The sequence below is a fragment of the Hypanus sabinus genome, chromosome 4 (assembly GCF_030144855.1).
Source record: "Hypanus sabinus isolate sHypSab1 chromosome 4, sHypSab1.hap1, whole genome shotgun sequence".
In the NCBI taxonomy this organism is placed as follows: domain Eukaryota; kingdom Metazoa; phylum Chordata; class Chondrichthyes; order Myliobatiformes; family Dasyatidae; genus Hypanus; species Hypanus sabinus.
The window spans coordinates 5,457,185-5,479,916 of NC_082709.1; the positions used below are offsets into that span (position 1 = coordinate 5,457,185).

General features: G+C 39.1%; 1 protein-coding gene across 1 annotated transcript in view; it reads left to right on the plus strand.

Annotated features, from left to right (window-relative positions):
* LOC132392450 (inactive dipeptidyl peptidase 10-like) overlaps positions 1-22,732 on the plus strand; it is a 905,047-nt gene that overhangs the window by 374,214 nt on the left and 508,101 nt on the right. Inside the window, exon 4 of the mRNA XM_059966307.1 lies at positions 22,409-22,503. Coding sequence (XP_059822290.1) covers positions 22,409-22,503 — 95 coding nt within the window. The remainder of the gene's footprint in view (positions 1-22,408; positions 22,504-22,732) is intronic.

Below are 22,732 nucleotides of genomic sequence, written 5' to 3' on the forward strand. Positions count from 1 at the left end.
GCCATGGTTTATGGTTGGCCTTGGTAGTGTAGTGCTTAATCACTAATCTCCTCAATTCCATAATCAGTCATGTGTATTCATTAATGCTGACATAATGATTATAGACAGCCAACTCCCTGAATATCCTCCAGTCCATGTTTTTGAGGCAGTCCTGCCTCAGTGAGGCATCCTTATTGTAGCATAGGTATATGAATGTAAGAAACAGTAGGTGAAGAAGAACATCTACCCACACTCAATCCTGCCTTGGCCAATATTATGTCCATCTCGTACAGGATTAACCTAGCACCAAATACCTCCAGCTCTCAGCCTTCATCAGCTGAGCAACTTGAGGAACCAAATGAATTAGATTCAGAATCTAATTCTAGGATTGTATTTTTTTAACTATATGTCTGAGAGTAAATTGCTGACTCCTGATTCCTAGACTTAGATTTGTCTGGATTTAGCATTTATGTTTCTCGCAGCTTAAAAACGTACAGTCCTGTGTAAAAGTCTTGGGCATATATCAAAATCAGAATCTGGTTTATTATCACTGGCATGTGATGTGAAATTTGTTAACTTAGTAGCAACAGCAGTTCAATGCAATACATAGAAGGAAGAAACAAACAAAATATAATAATAAATAAGTGAATCAATTGCAGTATATGTCTATTGAATAGATTAAAAATCATGCAAAAACAAATAATATATTTTTTAAAAGGAAGCAGTGTTCAAGGGTTCAATGTCCATTTAGGAATCAGTTGGGAGAGGGGAAGAAACTGTTCCTGAAGCACTGAGTGTGTGCCTTCATGCTTCTGTATCTCCTACCTGATGGTATCAGTGAGAAAAGGCCATGCCCTGGGTGCTGGAGGTCCATAATAATGGATGCTGCCTTTCTGAGACACTGCTCCTTGAAGATGTTCTGGGTACTTTGTACCCAAGATGAAGTTGACTAAATTTACAAACCTCTGTGGCTTCTTTCGGTCCTGCGCAATGGCACCTCGCATAACACAGTGAAGCAGCCTGTCAGAATGCTCTCCATGGTACATCTATAGAAGTTTTTGAGTATTTGCTGACATACCAAATCTCTTCAAACTCCTAATGAAGTATCTTGCCTTCTTTATAACTGCATCAATATGTTGGGAGCAGGTTAGATCCTCAATATTGACACACAGGAACTTGAAACTGCACACTCTCTCCACTTCTGATCCCTCTGATTGGTATGTGTTCCTTTGTCTTACCCTTTGTGAAGTCTACAATTAGCTCTTTCATCTTACTGACGTTGAGTGCCAGATGGTTGCTGTGACATCACTCCACTGGTTGACTTATCTCACTCCTCTCTTGTCACCACCTGAGGTTCTACCAACAACAACAGTGGCTAGGGTGCCTAAGACTTGTGCACAGTACTGAATTTGTCAACGTGGAGTGGAGAGTAAGTTTGTAAATCTGGTGGGAGCAAGGGTAGAGTCTGCGGGAGGTGTGATGGACAGGTAGCAAAGGAGGAATATCAAGGATTGGAGTGGGGGGGTTGATTGCGGGTGCAAACACACCCATCCCTGAGACACCAAGCAAGGTCACTTGATTCCAAGCAATTAGTTTTATTAATACTCCATTTCCCGCACTCTTCCACTTTTCGCATCCGTGATTCTCCTCTCCCTGCCCGTTCCCCGTCTTGGTTCACAATAGTTAGTATGACCTGGATGAGGAAGTAGAGGGATGGGTTAGTAAATTTGCTGATGACACAAAGGTTGGGGGTGTTGTGGATAGTGTGGAGGGCTGTCAGAGGTTACAGAGGGATATTGATAGAATGCAAAACTGGGCTGAGAAGTGGCAGATGGAGATCAACCCAGATAAGTGTGAAGTGGTTCATTTTGGTAGGTCAATTATGATGGCAGAATATAGTTTTAATGGTAAGACTCTTAACAGTGTGGAGGTTCAGAGGGATGTTGGGGTCCGATTCCATAGGACGCTCAAAGCAGATGCACAGGTTGACTCTGTGGTTAAGAAGGCGTACGGTGTATTGGCCTTCATCAACTGTGGGATTGAGTTTAAGAGCTGAGAGGTAATATTGCAGCTGTTTTGGACCCTGGTCAGACCCCACGTGGAGTACTGTGTTCAATTCTGGTCGCCTCACTATAGGAAAGATGTGGAAACCATACAAGATGGCGAGAGGCATTGATCATGTGGATAGTCCGAGGCTTTCTCCCAGAGCTAAAATGGCTGGCACGAGGACACAGTTTTAAAGTGCTTCAATGTAGGTGCAGAGGAAATGTCAGGGGTAGTTTTTTTATGCAGAGAGTGGTGAGTGCGTGAAATGGGCTGCTGGCGGTGAAGGTGGATACAATAGGGTCTTTTAAGAGACTCCTGGATAGGTACACAGAGGAAAAAGAGGACTATGGATAACCCTAGATAATTTTTAAGGTAAGGATGTGTTTGGCACAGCTTTGTGGGCTGTAGGGCCTGTATTGTGCCGTAGGATTTTTATGTTTATGTTTCAGAGCTGTGTGTCAGTCATGGTTATAAGCAACACTAGGGCCCCACAGTGGACTGTATACCTCAGCCTTTAGATACAACGAGTCATGTCATCTGAAGAAATTCACTGATGACTCAACAACATTTGGGGGTATAAAGGGAGGATAAATACAGGGCCCTGGTGCAGGACTTCATCAAATGGTGCGGCTGAATTATCTGCAGTTCAACATCGGTAAGGCAAATGTATTTTCTGCATTTTATTAATTATAATTTTCTGTAATGTTGTGCTTCAGGTTTTTCATGTGTATTAAGGCTTCTCTAGTTTACATTTCAGTTGCTCATTTTCAGTGGCTCATTTTCAGCGTTGCATCTCATTCCACCGAGATGTAACACTGAGCGTCATAGGAAGTCATTCCTGCCTGTGGCCATCAAACTTTACAACTCCTCCCTTGGAGTGTCAGACACCCTGAGCCAATAGGCTGGTCCTGGACTTATTTCCACTTGGCATTATTAACTTATTATTATTTAACTATTTATGTTTTTATATTGCTATATTTCTTCACTATTCTTGGTTGGTGTGGCTGTAATGAAACCCAGTTTCCCTCGGGATCAATAAAGTATGTCTGGCTGTCTGGCTATTGTCCTTCAATGCTTCCAGTTAATTCTCCAGAAAATTATGAGTGTCCAATTAAGTATCCTTAGACTTTTGTCTCTTGGGTAGTTACTCGTTAGTTAGTAATTGATGTGGGACTATATCAGCTGGGCATAGATTATTTCATCACCTGGAGTGTCAACCCCTCATTTGTTTGACTGTTTTGATCCTTGCCTAGTGAAGTTTTGGCTGAGTTATCCAAGACTTTCTAAATTCTACTGTTTAGCTTTGTCTTTTGTTAATCAAATTCCTAGTTTTGTTTGATCTTTGCAAGTCTCTGTGTGTTCCTTCACTTGGGTCCGAAGAAGCAGCGTGACATTACCAACTATTTATTTCTACTCTTTGCTTGTCCTTTAACTAGCTCTCTGGCCACATCAGTATGTTGCTCAGAGTGCCAAGAACATTTAATTTATTACACAATCAATTTTCTATATATTGAGATTTCTTTTTAAAGTACAGGTGTACAAAACCTGTCTTCTATTTTGCTCATAAATCTTAGATTTTTTTGAAGTATTTTCTCTTTATAAAATCCTGCTGACTGCCTAATTACATTGTGATTTTCTATATACTGTATTAGCAACTTCTTGATCATTTCCAGTATCTTGCCATTTTTAAAAACACGCTAAGCTGTCGAGCCAGCTTGCTGCGGAACAAATGAGTCATTCTAGGTTGAAGTAGGAGGTATGTGCAACATTACAGTTAGTTTATCCATCATTATACAAGGAAGGTCACTAGTGGCCTCTAACCAAGGAGAGCTAACTATATTTTGTTCTCTCCTGCTGGAGATCAGTGTGGGTAGAGAGCCCTCAGCTCAGCCAGCAAAGAAGGCTTTCTGTTAGTGGACGGAGCCATTAACTGCAGAGATGTGACTTTGCAGGAAATGAGTGTCATGTTTGTCCCACAGCGGAGCAGGATGGAACTTTGGTCTTTAACGCATCCTGGAGCTGAGTAAGCTACCATTAGTTGTTGCCTTTACCTTCTCCTATATTCAATAAGGATGTAACATCCTAAAATATAGGAGCAGAATTAGGTCATTTGGCCCATCAAGTCTGCCCCTCCATTTCATCATGCTGTTCCAATTTTCCTCTCAGCCCCAATCTCCTGCTCCCTATATTCCTTCATTCTCTGGCCAATCAATAATCTATCAACCTCTGCCTTGTTATATACCTAATGACTTGTCTTCCACAGCTGTCTGTGGCAATGAATTCCACAGGTTCACCACTCACTGGCTAGAGAAATTCTTCCTGATCTCCATTCTAAATGGATGACCCTCAATTCTGAGGCTGTGTTCCCCAGTCTTAGACTCTCCCACCATAGGAAGCATCCTTGCCACATCTGCTCCATGCCGACATTCCAACATTTGAAAGTTTCAATGAGATTACCCCTCATTCTTCTGAATTCCAGTGAGTAGAGGCCCAGAGTCATCAAACACTCCTCATCAGGATTGAAAGGTTTAATCGGGAAACATTTTCATAAACCTCTTTTGAACCCTTCAAGTCAGCATATCCTTTCTAAGAAAAGGGGTCCAAAACAGTTTACAATACTCCAAGTGTTTCACCACAGGTACCCGTCTGGGCCAACTTCCAAGCTTTAGAGGCTCTACCTCCTCAGTGTATAGATAGTTGGCGCGGCTCCTTTGAAGATTCAGGACAGTTCCAGTAATTAGCAGTTGTGTTTTGGGCACCAAGGATTGATCGTTTAAGGAGCACCCAGTTTTTAGTGATTTTTGTCTAGTGCTTGTTTTGGGCTCAGTTCTCGATCCTGTTTGAGACCTTATCTAGATCCTTGCTTCAGATACTCCAGTATTCAGGTCCAAGCCATCCTTGCCAAGGACTCTCGTCATAGCACGATGGAGCCAGTGGGGGTGTTGGAGCCTTTCGTCGGCTGTGGCCAACGACAGAGAAAATTTCAAGACCGAGATACTCACACTGTTTGCCAACTATCGTGGGGAGGGAAGCCGAAGTTGCTCACATGAGAGTGTCGGTCACTCTGCCAGTTCATCTTCCAGCCCCGGAGAAATTCGATGGTGACCCGAGTGGGTTTTGCCACAGTTTCTTCATCCAGTGCTCATTAGTGTTTGAACTCCAGCCATCCCTGTTCCCCTTGGAGCACGGAAAGGTGGCCTTCATTATCTCTCCTCACTGGGCCACGGTGCATTTGGAATGCAGGTCAGAGTACCTTAGGCGGAGATGCCCAAGGTTGTCCTACAGCAGGTCTTCAGAATCCAGAGTTTTCCAGTGGACACTGTGTTGGATCACGATCCACAATTCACATCATGTTTCTAGAGGGCATTTTGCAAACTGATTGGAGCAATAGTGAGTCTTTCCTCTTGGTTTCAAAGACAGTCTAAGGGCCTGAGACAGCAGCTGAACCAAGATATGGAATGTACCCCAAGATGTCTGGCCTCTGTGTGGGGGGGGGGGGGGGGAATGAACGAGTGGAACGACCATTTGATGTGAGCAGATGTCACCCTCAAAACTTTACAGCAATCATTGCATGATGTCTCCTCAAGTGCCAGCTTCGGTATCATCCAGGAGCAGGAGGCAGAGGATGAGGTTCCTGCAGCTGGAGATCTTGTCTGACAGTGCAAAGAGAGATGGAGTAGGACAAGGGAGATTCTGTTAGCTGGAAGGTTGAAGTAAAGGACCAGTTTTGCAGCCTGGGCAACAGCTCTGGCTGTCGACTCAGTATTTTCCACTGTGAGTGGAATCCAGAAAATTGGTGCCCAAGTCCACTAGACCTTTCGGGTTTCTCAGGAAAGTAAAAGTAAACCTGGTGGCCCTCAAGATCAATCCCACTCTCCATGTTTCTAAATTAAAGCCTGTGAACACCAACCCATCAGCCCTTCTGGCACCCAGGTTCGTTGATGTGGAGCAGGTTTTCACCATGAAAAGAATTTTGGTCTGCGTGCTGTTCAGTAGTACTTGGTGGACTGCAAAGGATTCGGACTGGAGCAGAGGTGCTGGGTGCCTGAAACAGACATCTTGGATTTGGCTTTTATCCATCCCTACAATCATCGTCTCTCTGAGCACCCAGGGCGGTCAGGAGTTGGCCAGAGGGGAGGGGGGTCCTGTTAGAACGTGAACCCAGGTGCGCCAGCTTCCAAGGTTCAGATGCTCTAACTCCACAGAGAATGGACAGCTGGCACTGCCCTGTTAAAGATTCAGGACAGTCCATGAATTGTGTTTTGTGTGCCAAGGACTGAGCATTTAAGGAGCACCTGATCTGGGATTTAGTGCTCGATTGTAAACCTACTCCTGATTTTTGTCTAGCACTTGTTTTGTGATCAGCTTCTCAATCTAGTTTGATATCATGTGTCGATCCTTGCTTCAGATATACTAGCATTTGTGTGCAAGCCATCCTCGTCAAGGATTCTCATCATAAAGTGAAGACCCAGCAGTACCTCGTAAAGCCTCAACATTACATAATACAAGAATGAAGCAGGTGTAGGCTATTTAGTGCTTTCTACCTGTTGTATTTTGTCTCACAGCAAATCGGGGTGGAATTTTGATCCTTCAACACAATCTTGGAATTGAGTAGGGTACCAGCAGTTTCAGCTTTGTTCCTGTTTCAATATTTAGTAAGATCATGACCAATGATTTTTACCAGAGTGCCACATTATGGAAATCAAATAAAGCAGAATTAATGTTCAAAAACTTTCTCCTGCTTGTGGTTAATCATTGAGTCTCCTGAGTCATCCTGAATAGAACTCTAAATGCTCACTCGTGTCTGCGTTTGGGTGCCGTGGAAATGCAGCAGTTATTGCAACTCAGAGTCAGTGTTCAAAGTTCAATTCTGGTGCTGTCTGTTAAAGGCTTGTACGTTCACCCCATGACTGTGGGTTTCTTCCACATGCTCCGGTTTCCTTCCACAGTCCAAACATGTATTTGTTACTTGATCATTGTAAATTGTCCTGTGACGAGCATAGGGTTAAATTGGTAGGTGCTGGGTGGTGCAGTTCTTTGGGCCAAAAGGGCCCATTCCACACTATGAATAAATAAATGAGTAACAATGATAATTATTCCATCATAGAAATCAACATCCATTATCTTGACAGTTGTCAGGGCAACATTGTTCTGCAATGGCTTCTAGTCCCAGCAACTAGTGGGCATTGATGGTTATTTATCAAAAACATGGCTTTGAAACCATGCTACCATTCAAAATGTGGTTAGAGAACATTAGCATATAGGACAATATTTGTGTGGCCCCTTTCACTCTCATAGACCCTTGAGCAGGCATCATGATTTGTGACGGTCAACTGCAAGTTGTGTTAAATTTTTAGATTGTGACAATAGCCCTTGCCATCAACTACATCGTGGGTGTTTGTGGAACAAAAATATAACTTAGAAGAGGATTTTTTGAAAAAAGCAAGGAACAACTTAGTACTTCACAAACATTAGAAAATTAGCAGATGCTGGAAATCCAAAGTAACATGCATGTTGCTGGAGGAGCTCAGCAGATCAGGCTGCTGCTGTGGAAATGAATAGACGGCCAACATTTTGGGCAAAAACAATTCTTCAGCACTGAAGGGTCTTGGCCCAAACTGTCAACTCTTTTACATAGGTGCTGTCTGACCTGCTGAGTTCCTGCAGTTTTTTGTGTGTTGCTAAGAACAACTTTGCCAGTTGTTTCTAATCAAGCTTTCTGACATTTGTTCGTTTCTTGGGGTGTTGGCATCACTACGCGCTTCATGGTAAAGGTGTCCCACTGGTCTGTGGTTAGGGTCCCAGAATTTGGAACCAGCAGCAAAAAGGGATCAACAATGTTTCCATGTTAGAATGGTATGTGACATGCAGGGGGGTGTGGCGGTGACAATGCTCCTGAAACAATTAGAGGTCACTGTCAGAATAGCCAGGACAGTAACAAGGGTTTATTTTCGAAGTGATGCACTCCAGAGTAATGGCATGGTTTTGGGAAGTGAATAAGTGCTTGCAAATCAAACATACTCCTTTGTCTGTGCTGGGGTTGAGGTCTCCGAGTTCTGTTGGAGTAACTTTCATCTGGATATGCAGAGAATGCTCCATCACTGGTTTTGTAAAGGGGAATGGTTCTGGATGGTCAGGCAAGTGAAAGTTTCACTAGATTTTAAACTTTTCTTGAGAATGCAAAACAGTCCCATACATGCTCAACGAGATCAATGCAGCTGTACAGATTAATAGTCAGTCCTTCTCTGCTCTTGCCATCCAACATAAGGAAGTGAAGAACGGGTAAGATTCCATGACAGTAACTGATGTCCCTTTGAAAATCAGAATCAGGTTTAATTTAACTGGCATATATCATGAAATCTGCTGCCTTTGTGGCAGAAATACATTGCAATGCATTATAATAGAGAAAAAACAATTAGTGTTCGTGTGTGTATATATAAATTCTACAATATAATCAAACCCCATGGGGTTATATCCTTCTAAGGAGCCAACATTGATGGGCATTAGTATTATTTACATACATGTTATTCATTAATATACCTGAACAGTTCAAGTATATATGTTCAAGTTCAAGCTAATATGTTTTTTTTTAAAAAAATGATATGAGATGCAGCTGGAAGCTTCGGAGCTTCAATATCATCTGGGGTTTCTTTATTTCATGGATGTCTGTGAAAAGGATGAATTTCAGGTTGTATACTGTATTAATGCACTGATATTAAATGTACCTTTTGAATTTTTGAAATACTTTATTAGTATCTCTCATTGGGGTATTAAAACCTCCTGATTCTTATTAGTTGACAGTTGGTTGTCTTGTATCAAGTCCCACTTTTCCATTAAATATGGTATTTCTCAGTTAAGGCACTGTAGAATGTTATTCCAACTCCCCTGACATCCAGATCCTGTTACTGATGACAGTGATGTGCCCTGAGGACTATTGAGAGTGACCTTGTATGGCTTATCATTTATCACAGGATATACTACAATCATGTTACTACCATCCATTATTTCTGTCTGGCCAGCTCCACACAAAAATGCAATGATGTAGTGTGATGAAAGATGCATGTACTGCTGAATTGTTATCCTCTTCCAAACAACATTGATGTCAAAGTTGTATTTTGAGGAAAAAAAATACACATCTGAGAGGTAAACTGTGGCTGCACCATTTAAGCTGAATTGGAAGTGTGGTCTACAGGATTTTGAACATGATAATTTCAAAATCATGGATTGCACTGGCAATTTATGGGGGAAAATCAAGTTATGATTTCAGTAAGTGTCCGAGTTCACAGTTCTGAAGATTCAAAGGGATCAGAATCAGGTTTAATATTACTGGTCTATGTCATGAAATTTGTTTTGTGGGAGCAGTACAATACAATATATAATACAAGAGGAAAATATGAATTATACTAAGGATATATATAACTAGTTAAACAAGTAGTGCAAAAATATACATTTTTTTTTTAAAAAAAAAGGTAGTGTTGAAGGGGTCACTGTCCATTCAGAAATTGGATGGTAGTGAGGAAGAAGCTACAGAGAAGATTTACTAGAATGTTACCTGGGTTTCAGCACCTACGTTACAGAGAAAGTTTGAACAAGTTAGGTCTTTATTCTTTAGAGTGTAGGAGGCTAAGGGGGGACTTAATAGAGGTATTTAAAATTGAGGGGGATAGATAAAGTTGATGTGGATAGGCTTTTTCCATTGAATAGGGGAGATTCAAACAAGAGGACATTTGTTGAGAGTTAAGGGGCAAAAATTTAGGGGTAACACAAGGGGGAACTTCTTTACTCAGACTGGTAGCTGTGTGGAATGAGCTTCCAGTAGAAGTGGTAGAGGCAGGTTTGATTTTTGTCATTTAAAATAAATAAATAAATAAATGTGGATAAGTATATGGATAGGAAAGGAATGGAGGGTTGTGGGCTGAGTGCGGGTCAGTGGGACTTGGTGAGAGTAAGCGTTCGGCACAGACTAGAAGGGCTGAGATGGCCTGTTTCCATGCTGTAATTGTTATATGGTTATAAGCTGTTCCTAAATCATTAAGTGTGTGCTGAGCATTGAACTGGAAACTTGTCCATGCTGCTGTAGATTTACCCAATTTCGAATAGTGCCTGATGCAAGATCTCAACTCAAAATGCTGGCTATTCCTTTGGTTGCTTGGATGCTGCCTGATCCCTCATCAACCAAGTACTCCCAGCAGTTTGCTCTTTGCCCGAGATTTGGATTCCAGCATCTGCATTTTCTTGTGTTTCCAATAGCTGCTTTTATTTTGGAGCAGAGTGGCCTTGCACACATTTTTGGATGGTTTAGCTTGTGATGTAACATACATCTCTCAATTTTTCATAATGATTCCCATTTTCCCTGGCATTTTCTTTCTGCTGTGCAGCTTCCCTAAATGACATTAGCATTGGTGTGAAATGATTTATTACAAATCTGGAAGAGTAGTTAATAGTATTAACAAAGTACAGTATGCCTGTGTCTCCAAATACTACTATGAGATGTATTTTCTTGCAGGTGTCCACAGTCGAACAAAGTAGGACAATAGAATCAATGAAATACAGAAGCAAGTCAGAACCACACTTGCTCAGTTTAAAAAGCACCAGTGTCAAAATTTTAGTACCCGTGTTTCAGCTTTAATGCTCCAACAATGGCATGACAAATAATATGCCAATATGTGTTCTGTATTGTCCCACTGGATTTGCAAGTTGCTGAAGAAAGCTGTATCAACATCCCCACAACATGTAAATGTATGCATTGCTGATCAAATATTCTACTGCAAGGTTTTGCAGTAGCATCTCATTTCAAGGAGTATGCATTTGAAGTACAAAGCTAAGATCCCGTTGTAAACTCCAGATCACAAAGCACTCCTATGGGTAATTAGGACAGTTCAGCATATCATTGAGACTCAACTACCAGACCTGGAAACAATCTACAGCTCTTGATTCTCGTAATATCATTAATGACCCATCCCAGCCTGGACACCGTTCAATCTCCTGCCATCTGGTAGCAGATACGGAAACATTTTAGCCAACATAGTAAGACTGAAAAACAGCTTCTTCCCATGGGCTTTTGTGCAACAGAATAATGCTACTCCCTGGCTTGCCAATGGCCTTTGAATGTTATGGACTTTCAAAGTCACTTGTTGTATGTAAATAAGGGAATTATTGAAAATTAATCCATAATACATACATTGTAAATATCTGTTTTGCACAGATTGGAGAAGCAACACATCTCATTGTCTTGAGCAAAGACAATAAAGTTCTATTCTAAGACCTAGGCCTTAATGCTGCCTCGGACATTTGGATCTTTGAAAAACCACATGCAGACACCAGTCAGTTTGAGCTATCAACAACTCCTCCTCCACGAACTCCATCAGCACAGGTGCACCACAAGGCTGTGCGCTTTGCCTCTGCTCTATTTGCTTTATACCTATGGTTGTGAAGCTAAGCACAGTTCCAATGCCATATTTAAGTTTGCTGATGACATCACTGTTGGAGGTCAAATCCAAGGTGGTGATGAATCAGCATATAGAAGGGAGATTGAACATCTGGCTGAGTGGTGCCACAACAACAACCTCTTACTCAATGTCAGTAAGCCTGAGAAGCTGATGATGGACTTCAGGAGGAGGAAACTGGAGGTCCATGGGCCAGACCATAATCAGGAGATCAGAGGTGGAGAGGCTCAGCAACTTTAAATTCTTCCACATTTCAGAGGGACTGCCCTTTGTACAGCATTTAAGTGCCATTACTAAGAAAACAACACAACACCACATCCTTCTTAGAAGTTTGAGAAGATTTAGCATGTCATCTAAAACTTTGACAAACTTCTATATGTATGTGGTGTAGAGTATATTGACTAGTTGCATGATGGCACCTGTGCACAAGGCCTGGTACGGAAACACCAATGCCCTTTTATGGAAAAGCCTACAAAAACTAGTAGATCCAGCCCAGTGCCTCGTGGGTGAAGCCCTCCCCATCATATCTACAGTGAGTGCTGTTGCAGGAAAGCAGCATCCATTGTCAAGGGCCCCGCCATACAGGACATCCCTCTGCTCACTCCTGTCACAGGAAGAAGGTACAAGAGTTTCAGGACTTACACCACCAGGTGCAGGAATAGTTACCATCCCTCAACCATTGGACTAATGAACAGAGGGAATAACTTCAAAGTACTAGATCCCTTTTTTTAACCACTCAACTTCTCTCACTCTATTTATTACTTATTATTATTTTTTTCTTGTTTCTTTGTATTTACTGAGTATTTCCACAGGAAAATGAATCTCAGGGTTATATATCGTGACATACATGTACTTTGATAGCTTTACTTTGAACAATCAATTATCTGCTTACATGAACTGACCATGGGGCCTGATGAATTTGAAAACCTTATACCTATTGGCATTATTGAATTTTTTTTTGATTTGGTTAAGGGAAGGTGTAAATTTTATGCTGTTTAATGCTGCTTCGTATGGTCTCAGGAACATCTGTGATTACTAGCCTGAACAGAGGTACAGATATAGGGAACTAGCTGTGGCCAGAAAACTAGATGCAATTTCCTTCATTGTTCCTGCAGGACTAATATATAGCCTAGTGCTTTGAAGTACTGTGTGTATATCCTGCAGTATCACTTCAACCTCCAGGATGATACAGGACACTCAGTTGCACCATCACTCATCTGAAGATTAATACCTGTGCCAAGAGGTCAATTTATCTTCATCTTGGCTTGCCACTTCAGAAAGCCCTGACCATTCAACCTTGCAAAAGGGTAACAATGTATTAAAATGCCTTTATTTCTCCAGCAGGTTTATTTGATTTTTCCTTCCCTATGATATTGTCTAAGTTTAAATGCAGAGTTGTGAAAAATTATGCAGATAGGTTGTTCATTAAAACTGAGTGCAATTTAAACTTGTGATTCAGTGTTATCTGAATACAGTCATGATCAAATGAAGCTTGTCTTAAATCTTCATTTAAAACAGTTCTGAGTTTATTCCATCTTTAGCATTCAGGTGTTTCAGTTGCCTTTGAAACAAAAACAAACTTACTGCTAGGTGTGTTATAAATCTGTTCTGGAGGATTTATTTAAGCTCAGTACAAAGTATTTGATTGTAAAGTAGATAAAAGTGACAATACAGGAGCAGTGCTATTGATCTTAATTAAATTCTTAATTATGTCTTAATTATTTTGAAAATTCAGGATTTTATTTACATTTTTTTTTATTTTAGTGATAGAGCACAGAGTAGGCCCTTCAGCCCATTGAGTCACTCCGCTCCAGCAATCCATGACAAACTCAATCAACCCCAACCTAATCACGGAACAATTTTCAATGACCAATTACCCTACTTGGTTTACCTCTGGCCTGTGGGAGAAAACCGGAGCACCCATTCCATGGGGAGATGTACAAGGACTCCTTACAGAACAGCACCAGAATTGAGCTCTGAGCTTGGAATGCTGCAATCTATAATAGAGTCACGCTACCTTGATAAGATAAATATTACTTAGACCACATTTTGATTATGATGGTCAATATATTGCTGTACCATCTGAACACATTAACTGGTGATGACAGCTCCTATTTACTATCTTTGAACAAAGATGAGAAAAGATCTCCATCATCTTGCTCATAACCTTTCTGCCCTAGCAGATTCAAAGTAAATAACAACATTGAGTGAATTTTAGTGGTGATTTCAGTACAACTTTACCAATGGTTATTTTCTATCTTTCTGATGAAATATTTACAGAAATGTTAACAATTTTAGTCCCTGTTCTGCTCCAGCAGTTGGTACATGTGAACTCTCTTATAGAGAGATACAACTTATTAAAGCAGCTTTTTCTTGAGAATGAATATTTAATGAAAGTAATATTTTATGAGAATCTCTTATGAGTGGTCCAATATAAATTTTCATTTTCGTTCTCATACAGATTAGGTAATAAATAAGGATATCTTGCCTGCTACTGAAGATAGAATTAATGGCATTAAAATATGATGTTTCCATTCTTTACCCAGCTATTACCTGCCAACATGCACTCATAGAAAACCACATAAAGAAGACAATTTAACAACGTGTAGTGATAGATGTTGGAATATTGCTTGGGTTTCTCCAAGTGCGACTTCGCTGGAATTACAATTGTCTTAGAATCATCGAAGTACTAAAAAGTAGTTTTGTAAACTACAGGTTTTATCCATCCTCAGTTCACATGTTCCACTGCTGAAGCAGAACAGGGATTGAAATTGTTAATGTTTCTGTAAATATTTCACTAGTAAGGGTAGAAATCCACTGGTAAAGTTGTGCTGATATCACCACTAAAAGTCAACCAGTATTTAAACCATAAGATCATAACACATAGGAAAGAGAATTAGGCCATTCAGCCCATCGAGTCTGCTTCGCCATTCCATCATGGCTGATCCTGGATCCCACTCAACCCCATACACCTGCCTTCTCGCCATATCCTTTGATTCCCTGACCGATCAGGGAACTATCAGCTTCGGCCTTAAGTATACAAATAGACTTGGCCTCCGCCACAGTCTATGGCAGAACATTCCACAGATTCACTATTCTCTGGCTAAAAACATTCCTCCTTACTTCTGGTTCAAAAGGTCACTCCTCAATTTTTAAACTATGCCCTCTAGTTCTAGATAACCCCCACTATACGAAACATCCCCTCTACATCTATCCTTTCAACATTCGGTTGGCTTCAATTAGATCCCCCAGATTCTTCTAAATTCCAGTGAGTACAGGCCCAAATCTGTCAAATGCTCCTCATATGTTAACCCCTTCATTTCTGGAATAATCTTCATGAACCTCCTCTAGACTCTGTCCAGTGGCAACACACCCTTTCTGAGACATGGGGCACAAAATTGTTGACAACACGTCAAGTGTGGCCTGACTAGTGTCTTATAAAGCCTCAGCATTATCTCCTTGTTTTTACATTCTATTCCCCTTGAAACGAATGCCAACATCGCATTTGCCTTCTTTACCACCGACTCGACCTATGAATTAACCTTCTGGGAGTCTTGCACAAGGACTTCCAACTCCCTCTGATGTTTGAACCTTCTCTCCAATTAGATAATAGTCTGCAATATTGTTCCTTTTACCAAAATGCATTATCATACATTTCCCAACACTGTATTCCATCTGCCACTTTTTTGCCCATTCTTCCAATCTGTTGAAGTCCTGCTGCAATCGCATTGCTTACTCTGCAGTTTGTGACGATGCATTAAAATTAATGTCATCAAAAGGCCATAGGAATGATGAAAAGACTGTAGAACCCTATTAAAGGTGATGAATTTTGACTATGATTGGTAATGTACCTGTCAATTCCATGGACATTAGAGAAGCTATGGCATCTCCGTGGCCTCTTGAACTTGGCACAGACTATAAATCCAGTGAAGAACTACCCTGGATTTCATGACACCTTGTAAACTATCTGATGGCCTGCAGCATCGGGGCTGCTAACAATATTTATTTACTTTTTCTGATGGTATTTCTGAATATTTTATCATATTGAGATACAGTACAGTACTGGCCCTTCTGGCCCTTCAAGTTACACCATCTAACCATTCCCTAATTCAACCTTGGCCTAATCACAGGACAATTTACAATGACCAATTAACCTAGCAAATGGTAGGGCTTGGGACTGCTGAAGAAAACTGGAGCACCCAGAGGGAGCCCATGCGGTCATGGGAAGAACATACAAACTCCTTACAGACAGCAACGGGAATTGAACCTGGGTTTCCTATTCTTAAAAGCACTATGCTAACCACTACGCTACCGCACTGCCCTAAATGTGATAGGAACATTGTTAGTATATAGAGGTTTCACCATAAATACAGTATTTTGCCACAAATAATGTGGTAGTTTAATCTTTTTAAGGCCATAAGATATAGGAGCAGATGTAGATTACTTGGCCCATCAAGTCTGCACTACTATTTCAACATGACTGATACATTTTCCTTCTCAGCCCTATCTCCTGCCTTCTCTCTGTAACCCATCATCTGCTGATTTATCAGGTTTGCAGCTTAGGATATGTCCTGATGGTTTCAACTTGTCTATACTATTCTGACATTTGGATTTTTCAATCTAAGTGAACACCTTCATTAGGAATTTATTTACTTGTGTCCTTTGTAAGTCATGTCAATGATGTTTACTGATTTTAGGCAGACTGCTGCTTGGGCATAAAGGGATTAATTCTCAGATTACTTTGTAGCAAACGTTTTAGAGACAACGCTTTTATTGTGAACAATACACTTGATCTGCTCAGGGGATTGCTTACTCATTTTGTTATATAATTAGCTCTGCTAAACTTAAGCACAAGGATATTGAAAACAAAGTGAGTAATTTAAAGCAAAAAATAAATAATGCTGAAAGTCGGTAGAGTGGAAATGGAGAGGATGTTTCCTATGCTGGGGGATTCTAGGACCAGAGGACACAGCCTCAGAATAGAAGGATGTCCATTTAGAATGGAGATGAGGGGGAAGTTCTTTAACCAGAGAGTGGTGAGACTGTAGAATCTATTAACACATGCCATTGTGGAGGACAAGTCATTGGGTGTATTTAAGGCAGAGGTTAGCAGATTCTTGATTAGTCAAGGCATGAAAGGTTACGGGGAGAAAGCAGGAGATTGGGGCTGAGAGGTAAAAGATCAGCCATGATGAAATGATGGAGCAAACTTGCTGGGCCAAATAGACTACTTCTGCTCCTATATCTGATGATCATATCGTCTAGTTTGGGTGCCAAGATAGAAATTGTTAAAATGAGTTGCCTGCATTTCAATAAATTCTAGGGAATGAGCAGGTTTTTGAAGAATTTCACCTTGAGGAAAGGAACCATTTCTTTATGTCTACTCTTTGAAACATATGTGTTACATTATATTATGCAAAATATTTGTGGATAAGACAAAGATAAGAAAATCACTGATTAATTACTTTTAAATTATAATTAATGTTTATGTTTGTGAAATGTATCACTGAGTTCACAATCTTCAATCATTCAAAATTCAAAGTAAATTTATTATCAAAGTCCACGTATGTCACCTAAGGTACATTTTCTTGTGGACATTCTCAATAATTCTATAGAATAATAATCATTACTGTAACAAAATCAATGAAACCTCACATCACTTGGGTGTTCAACCAGAGTGTAGAAGACAACAAACTGTGCAAATACTAAAAGAAAGAAATAATAATAAATGAATAAGCAATAAATATTGAGAACATGAGATAAAGAGTCCATTGGTTGTGGGAACATTCCAAAGATGGGGCAAGTGAAGTTGATTAAAGGATGATGGTGTTGGTGTGCCACCATGACATTCCTTCGGCTGTGGACATTTATTCTGTGGAATCTGTTCATATTTTAAATACTGCTATCATGTCATCTGTCAACCACCTTATATTCAGAGATAAGAGCCTGAACTTTTTCTGTCTTTTTGACAGATGTTTCCTTTCATGTCGATTTTTTTCTTTTTCCTGTGCTTGTGACTTATCTTGAATGCTGCTGTCTGTTTTGTGCATTGGATGGGTACCCATTCCAGCTAGTTTCTCAATGTCAACATGTCAGACCTCCCTAATACCATTAGATAAGTTACCTTCCTTTTACTAACACTGATGGCTATAGGGCAGGGTTTCCCAATTTGGTGGCCATGGACCCCTTGCTTTATGATATTGGTCCATGGTATAAAAAAGTTTAGGAACTACTGTTTTAGAGGTTTAACCATCAACTTTATTCGAAACTCTCAAAATATTTTAGGATATCAGAGGAATCAAGTGTTAAAAGAATAGGATGAGGAAATTGTGTTGAGTTAGTAATCGATTCATTGTTGACTGGCGGAGTTGGTTGTGGGTCTACCTCTAGTTCTTCTGTTGTTGTATTGATTTCATGGGGGGAAATAACTCCAATGTCTGTATGACAGAAGTGGAATAAAAGCTTAGAAAGTGGAGACCTTGGATATTCAGATTTCAACAAGTCAAACATGGATTTGTTTGAAGGTCCAAAATTCTATCCTGATATATTGCTTTAGTCAAAAATTCTCAAAATTATGCTTGCTGTCTTCTACACAAGTGCATGTATGAAAAACTTACTTGTGCAGCATCACAAATGAGTAGCATTATAAGTGCCATTGACAAAAAAAAATAAATTAAACAGAAATGATGCATATTTTACATAGATATTGTTATCTGTATGCATAATATGTGGAAATACTGTAGAGTGGAGATGGAATGATTTATGTACACAACATGAACATCATAAATTCTGTCACCTTACTGCATTGTCATTGCCAGTGTCACCATATACAACCTTGAGATTCATTTTCTTGTGGGCATTCTCAGTAAATCTACAGAATAATAACCTTAACAGAATCAATGAATGACCACCCATTTTGGGTGTTCAACTAGTGTGCAAAAGACAACAAACTGCAAATACAAAAAGTAAGAAATTATAATAATAAATAAATAAATATGCAATAAATATCAAGATCATGAAATGAAGAGTCCTTGAAAATAAGTCCATTGGTTGTGGAAAGATTTTAATGATGGGACAAGCGAAGTTGACTGAAGTTATCCCCTTTGGTTCAAGAGCCTGATAGTTGATGGGCTGTAACTGTACCTAAACCTGATGGCTGAGGGACAATAAGCAATTAGAACAAAAAAAGTCTATTTTATTAAATGTGGTCATAGTGTTGGTAAGCTTTAGTGATTAGGGTTTTGCTGGTTAGTTCAAATCCAAATAATTAAAGGTAAGTAATTGTATATGAATTTGCTGGTGTGGGTCTTCAGGTTTCCATACCTCCTGGTTGATGTTAGCTAAGAAAAGATGACGTACTCCAGATGGTGGGAATCGTTAGCAATCGATCATCTATCTAGAAGTGAAGGTGGGAATGGTGGAAGGGGTTGAGATGTGCAATTAAAACCTTAGGAACTCACGTTGCCAATGGAATTTGAATTGTTCTTCTTCTCTGAAACAATTCAAATCTAATTTAACTAATCTCTTCAAAAATAAGATTATTTTCTATTGAATATATACTTAAAATAAAAATGACAATGCACCTGGCAACTGAGGAGGAAAATCTTTTGTTCTCATTATTATCAGCTGCATGGAATCTTTCTGAAATTATATGAAATGTGGCAGAGAAGAAATTAGAGAATTTGTCAGTGTGCATAATAGATTCTGTGGAAATGCAACCAAATTAAAAGAAATGAAAAATTCATTAGTATGAGTGCTAGCTGATTGCTTAAGTATTTGAGCATGTAAATTACAAAAATAAGATGAAAAATAGAAATATCTGAGTCACTTAAAAGACAATAATTTCCTTCATTAAATGAGATGTGCAGTCATTATACCACCATAGAACAGATATTTAAGTGAATTCCGCTGGCTAGAAGTAACTGGTTTCAAGAGAATATTTAATCATTTTAGACTCCTGTTATTGAAAGTTTTGTACCAAAAGAGCTTTTCTTTTGTTTCTATAGTTCTCAAACTTTTATGACATGGTGCCACTAAAAATGGCAATGGCATAAGGTGAGAAAAAATATAATGTTGACGGTGTGTGAAAAAATCATTCCATCTCCACTCTTTCCACGTATCAGGCATACAGACAACAATATATTTGCTTATGTTTAGATTAGTCACCACTGTAGACCTACTAATTTAAAATTGTATATTATACCCAACTATTATTGTTCTGGATTATTCAAGAGATATTGGCCTTGTTGACAAGCATCCATTGTAGATCATATATTGCTTGAGAACGGAATCTCATACTGGCCATGTTAGAGTGTACATTGCTGTGGGTCAAGCCTCATTTTCTTTCCTAAAGGCTTCAGTGAACCACATGGGGTTTTTCAACCGTATACTGGTCACTGATATTGATACTGGTTTTCATTCCATGTTCTTTAATTCATCATCATTATCTGCACTGTTGTATGATGTGGGTGTTCATGGACTCTCTGGCTGTGACCATGGCTGTTCTCGGCAATTTTTCCTACAGAAGTGGTTAAGTGATTTGTGATTGTCTTCTTCTGAAGTGTCTTTATATGATGGGTAACACCCCCTAACCATTTCAATATTCTTCAGAGATTGTCTGCCTGGCATCAATGGTTGTATAACCAGGACTTGTATATGCACCAGCTGCTGAAATGACCAATGACTGGAGCATTTTGCACTGATTTTGAGGAAACAGATTTTCCACAATTGTTATTAGTGATCCCTCATGGAGAAGAATACAGTCAGGACTCTGGCAGAGTGTGTAACTAACCATTAGTGTCAATGTAGGGGATAGTTAAATTCCTACAGACCTTGACATATTACAGAATTTGCTCTTTTGTTACTTTGAGTTTAAGAGAATATTCATTAGCCACAGCTTTTAGTTCTACTTTCTATGGGAAAGGTATAAATGAATCCCACACAGATAGTCAATGTCATCACATGAAGATATCAGACACCCTGGAAGAACGAAAACAAATAAAGTGAATCCAGGCTATTTTCCAGACATCAATCAGAAATGGATTCCTTGGGAAATGATACATTGCTTGCTCCCATTTGTAGCAGATGTCTGCAGCTTTGATGACATTGCAGCTTTCCTAATTTATGGAGGGAATACTCAACCAAAACTTTCATTCCTGATTGCTTTCCAGTGACCCTTGTAGGAAAATGTTCAAGTGGAAATTTTGGATGTAACAGAACAGATCCTAAAATTAACAAATTTGGGTGTTTAGTAACTGTGCCACCACACTCAAAGCTGAGATACATGAAGTTAAGATTCTAAATGTAGAGGAAAGAGAAATAAAAGGAAGACAAGCACATCTTTCAGTTTAATGACAAATATAGACATCTCATGGTGCTCCAAGTAGTCATCAAATAATTAAAGTGAAAGCATCAAGGGGTGGGGGTGGGGCTGGGGGTGAGAAGTGGGAAAAGTTCAAAGTTCAAATTAAATTTAATATTACGTACAGTATATGTCACCATATACAACCCTGAGATTCATTAGCCAAACTCTTGCAATACCCAAACTCTAAAGCAGATTGTAGAATATCATGGGTGAATGAATGGCAGGTTATAACTAGAGGCGATGGTTATGTCAATAGAACTGAGAAATGTTAAGACTTGTCAGTGAGGCTAATGTTAAAACATCCAGGCTATGGCATTTTCATTCAGTCTTTTCTTTCCTCTTGACATCAGCTCTGGTGTTTTATAAACACTGAAAAGAAGCAGGACATGTATTACCTTTCTAATATGCGATGAGTTGTTTTTAAACAAGAGTCACTGAAGTAAATAGATTGCTTAATGCAGTGTTCAGGTGTTCACATTTTGCTGAATAGATTTTCTTTTAAAACAGTGGTTTTTGCTGCTTTTTTGTGTGGCTTAGTTTGGGGCAGTCTGGCTCTACGACCTGCAGGTACTGAACGGCGTAATGCTGGATTGAACTGATGAGTTGGACTTCTTCAATGACTTTGTCATTTGGTGTTTTGTATTCTGAATCTTTTGCTCATTTCTTTTGCCGTTTGCATGATTTGTTCTTTTTTATATGCATTGGGGTTTGATCTTTGTCTTTGAATGGGTTTCATAGTTTTCTTTCTTTCATGACTATCTGTGGGAAGAAAAATCTCATATATACTTTGATAATAAATGTACTTCGAATCTTTTCTTAGTTTAATAATTGTACCTTCACATCACAATAATTAAGATAATATTGGTATCCCAGAAGCTTTACTGCTTGCATTGTCATTGTTCAACATTGTAATAGTTTAACTAAAAATGTGAAAAGAAATTGTAAGTAAAGGGACCATAATGACTGTCTTTAATTCACCTCCAGAGATGTAGGACAATTTACTACTAATATATTAAACAAAAAATAAACAGAAAATATTAAACAAAAGAGCAGAAAATATAGGCCTAAACAATATATACTGTCTATTTATGACTGCTGGATATTGTGGATTCTTGTATGAGACAGACACCTTGGATATCATTGTACAATAGATATAGAATTTCATTGTGTTAAAACATTTATAAGTAATTAATTTAGTTGGATGGTCTCCAAAATGCAAATTGTGCACTGTCTACAGATGAAATAGTTACTGCATCAGACTGTTCAATGTTTAAAATTCTCAGTAGCAACTATTCATAAAATTGTTTAATCCTAATTTGGAAGTAAAAATAGGAAAAATAGTTGATATACCATTGAGTCAGCCAAAGAGAGGGGCTAAGATTTATTTTCAAACTTAAGTCATTTGTTGGACTGTTGAAAAGTCTTTGACTAGTTAGAGCATCTCTTGGATGCTGATAGACTTCTAAATATTTACTGTGTTTAATTTAATTTGAAGTTGATGTTCTGTTTTAGGTAGTAATTAAGACATGTAGTAGGAAAAAATTATTTAAATTGCTTCACTTTCTTCCAACAGATGCTGAGGTGGTGTACCGGGCCAGAGATGGTCATGTGATCAAACTGAATATAATAACCAATGAAACAACAGTGTTGTTGGAAAACAGCACATTTGTAAGTAAATATATTAATATTTTTTGTATTTTCATTTCAAAATGCTATTTCCATCTCTTTTAATATTTCTTCTGTTGATTCCTGCTTCTGTCAACCCATGATGTACAAGATCATCGATCAATTCCAATCATACACAAATGGATCCATAAATATTTTCAGATAAAACTCTATAGTGTGTTTGTGTTATTTGTTTAGTTTCAAAGTTCTTGGAACTGCTGTCAAATGTTGA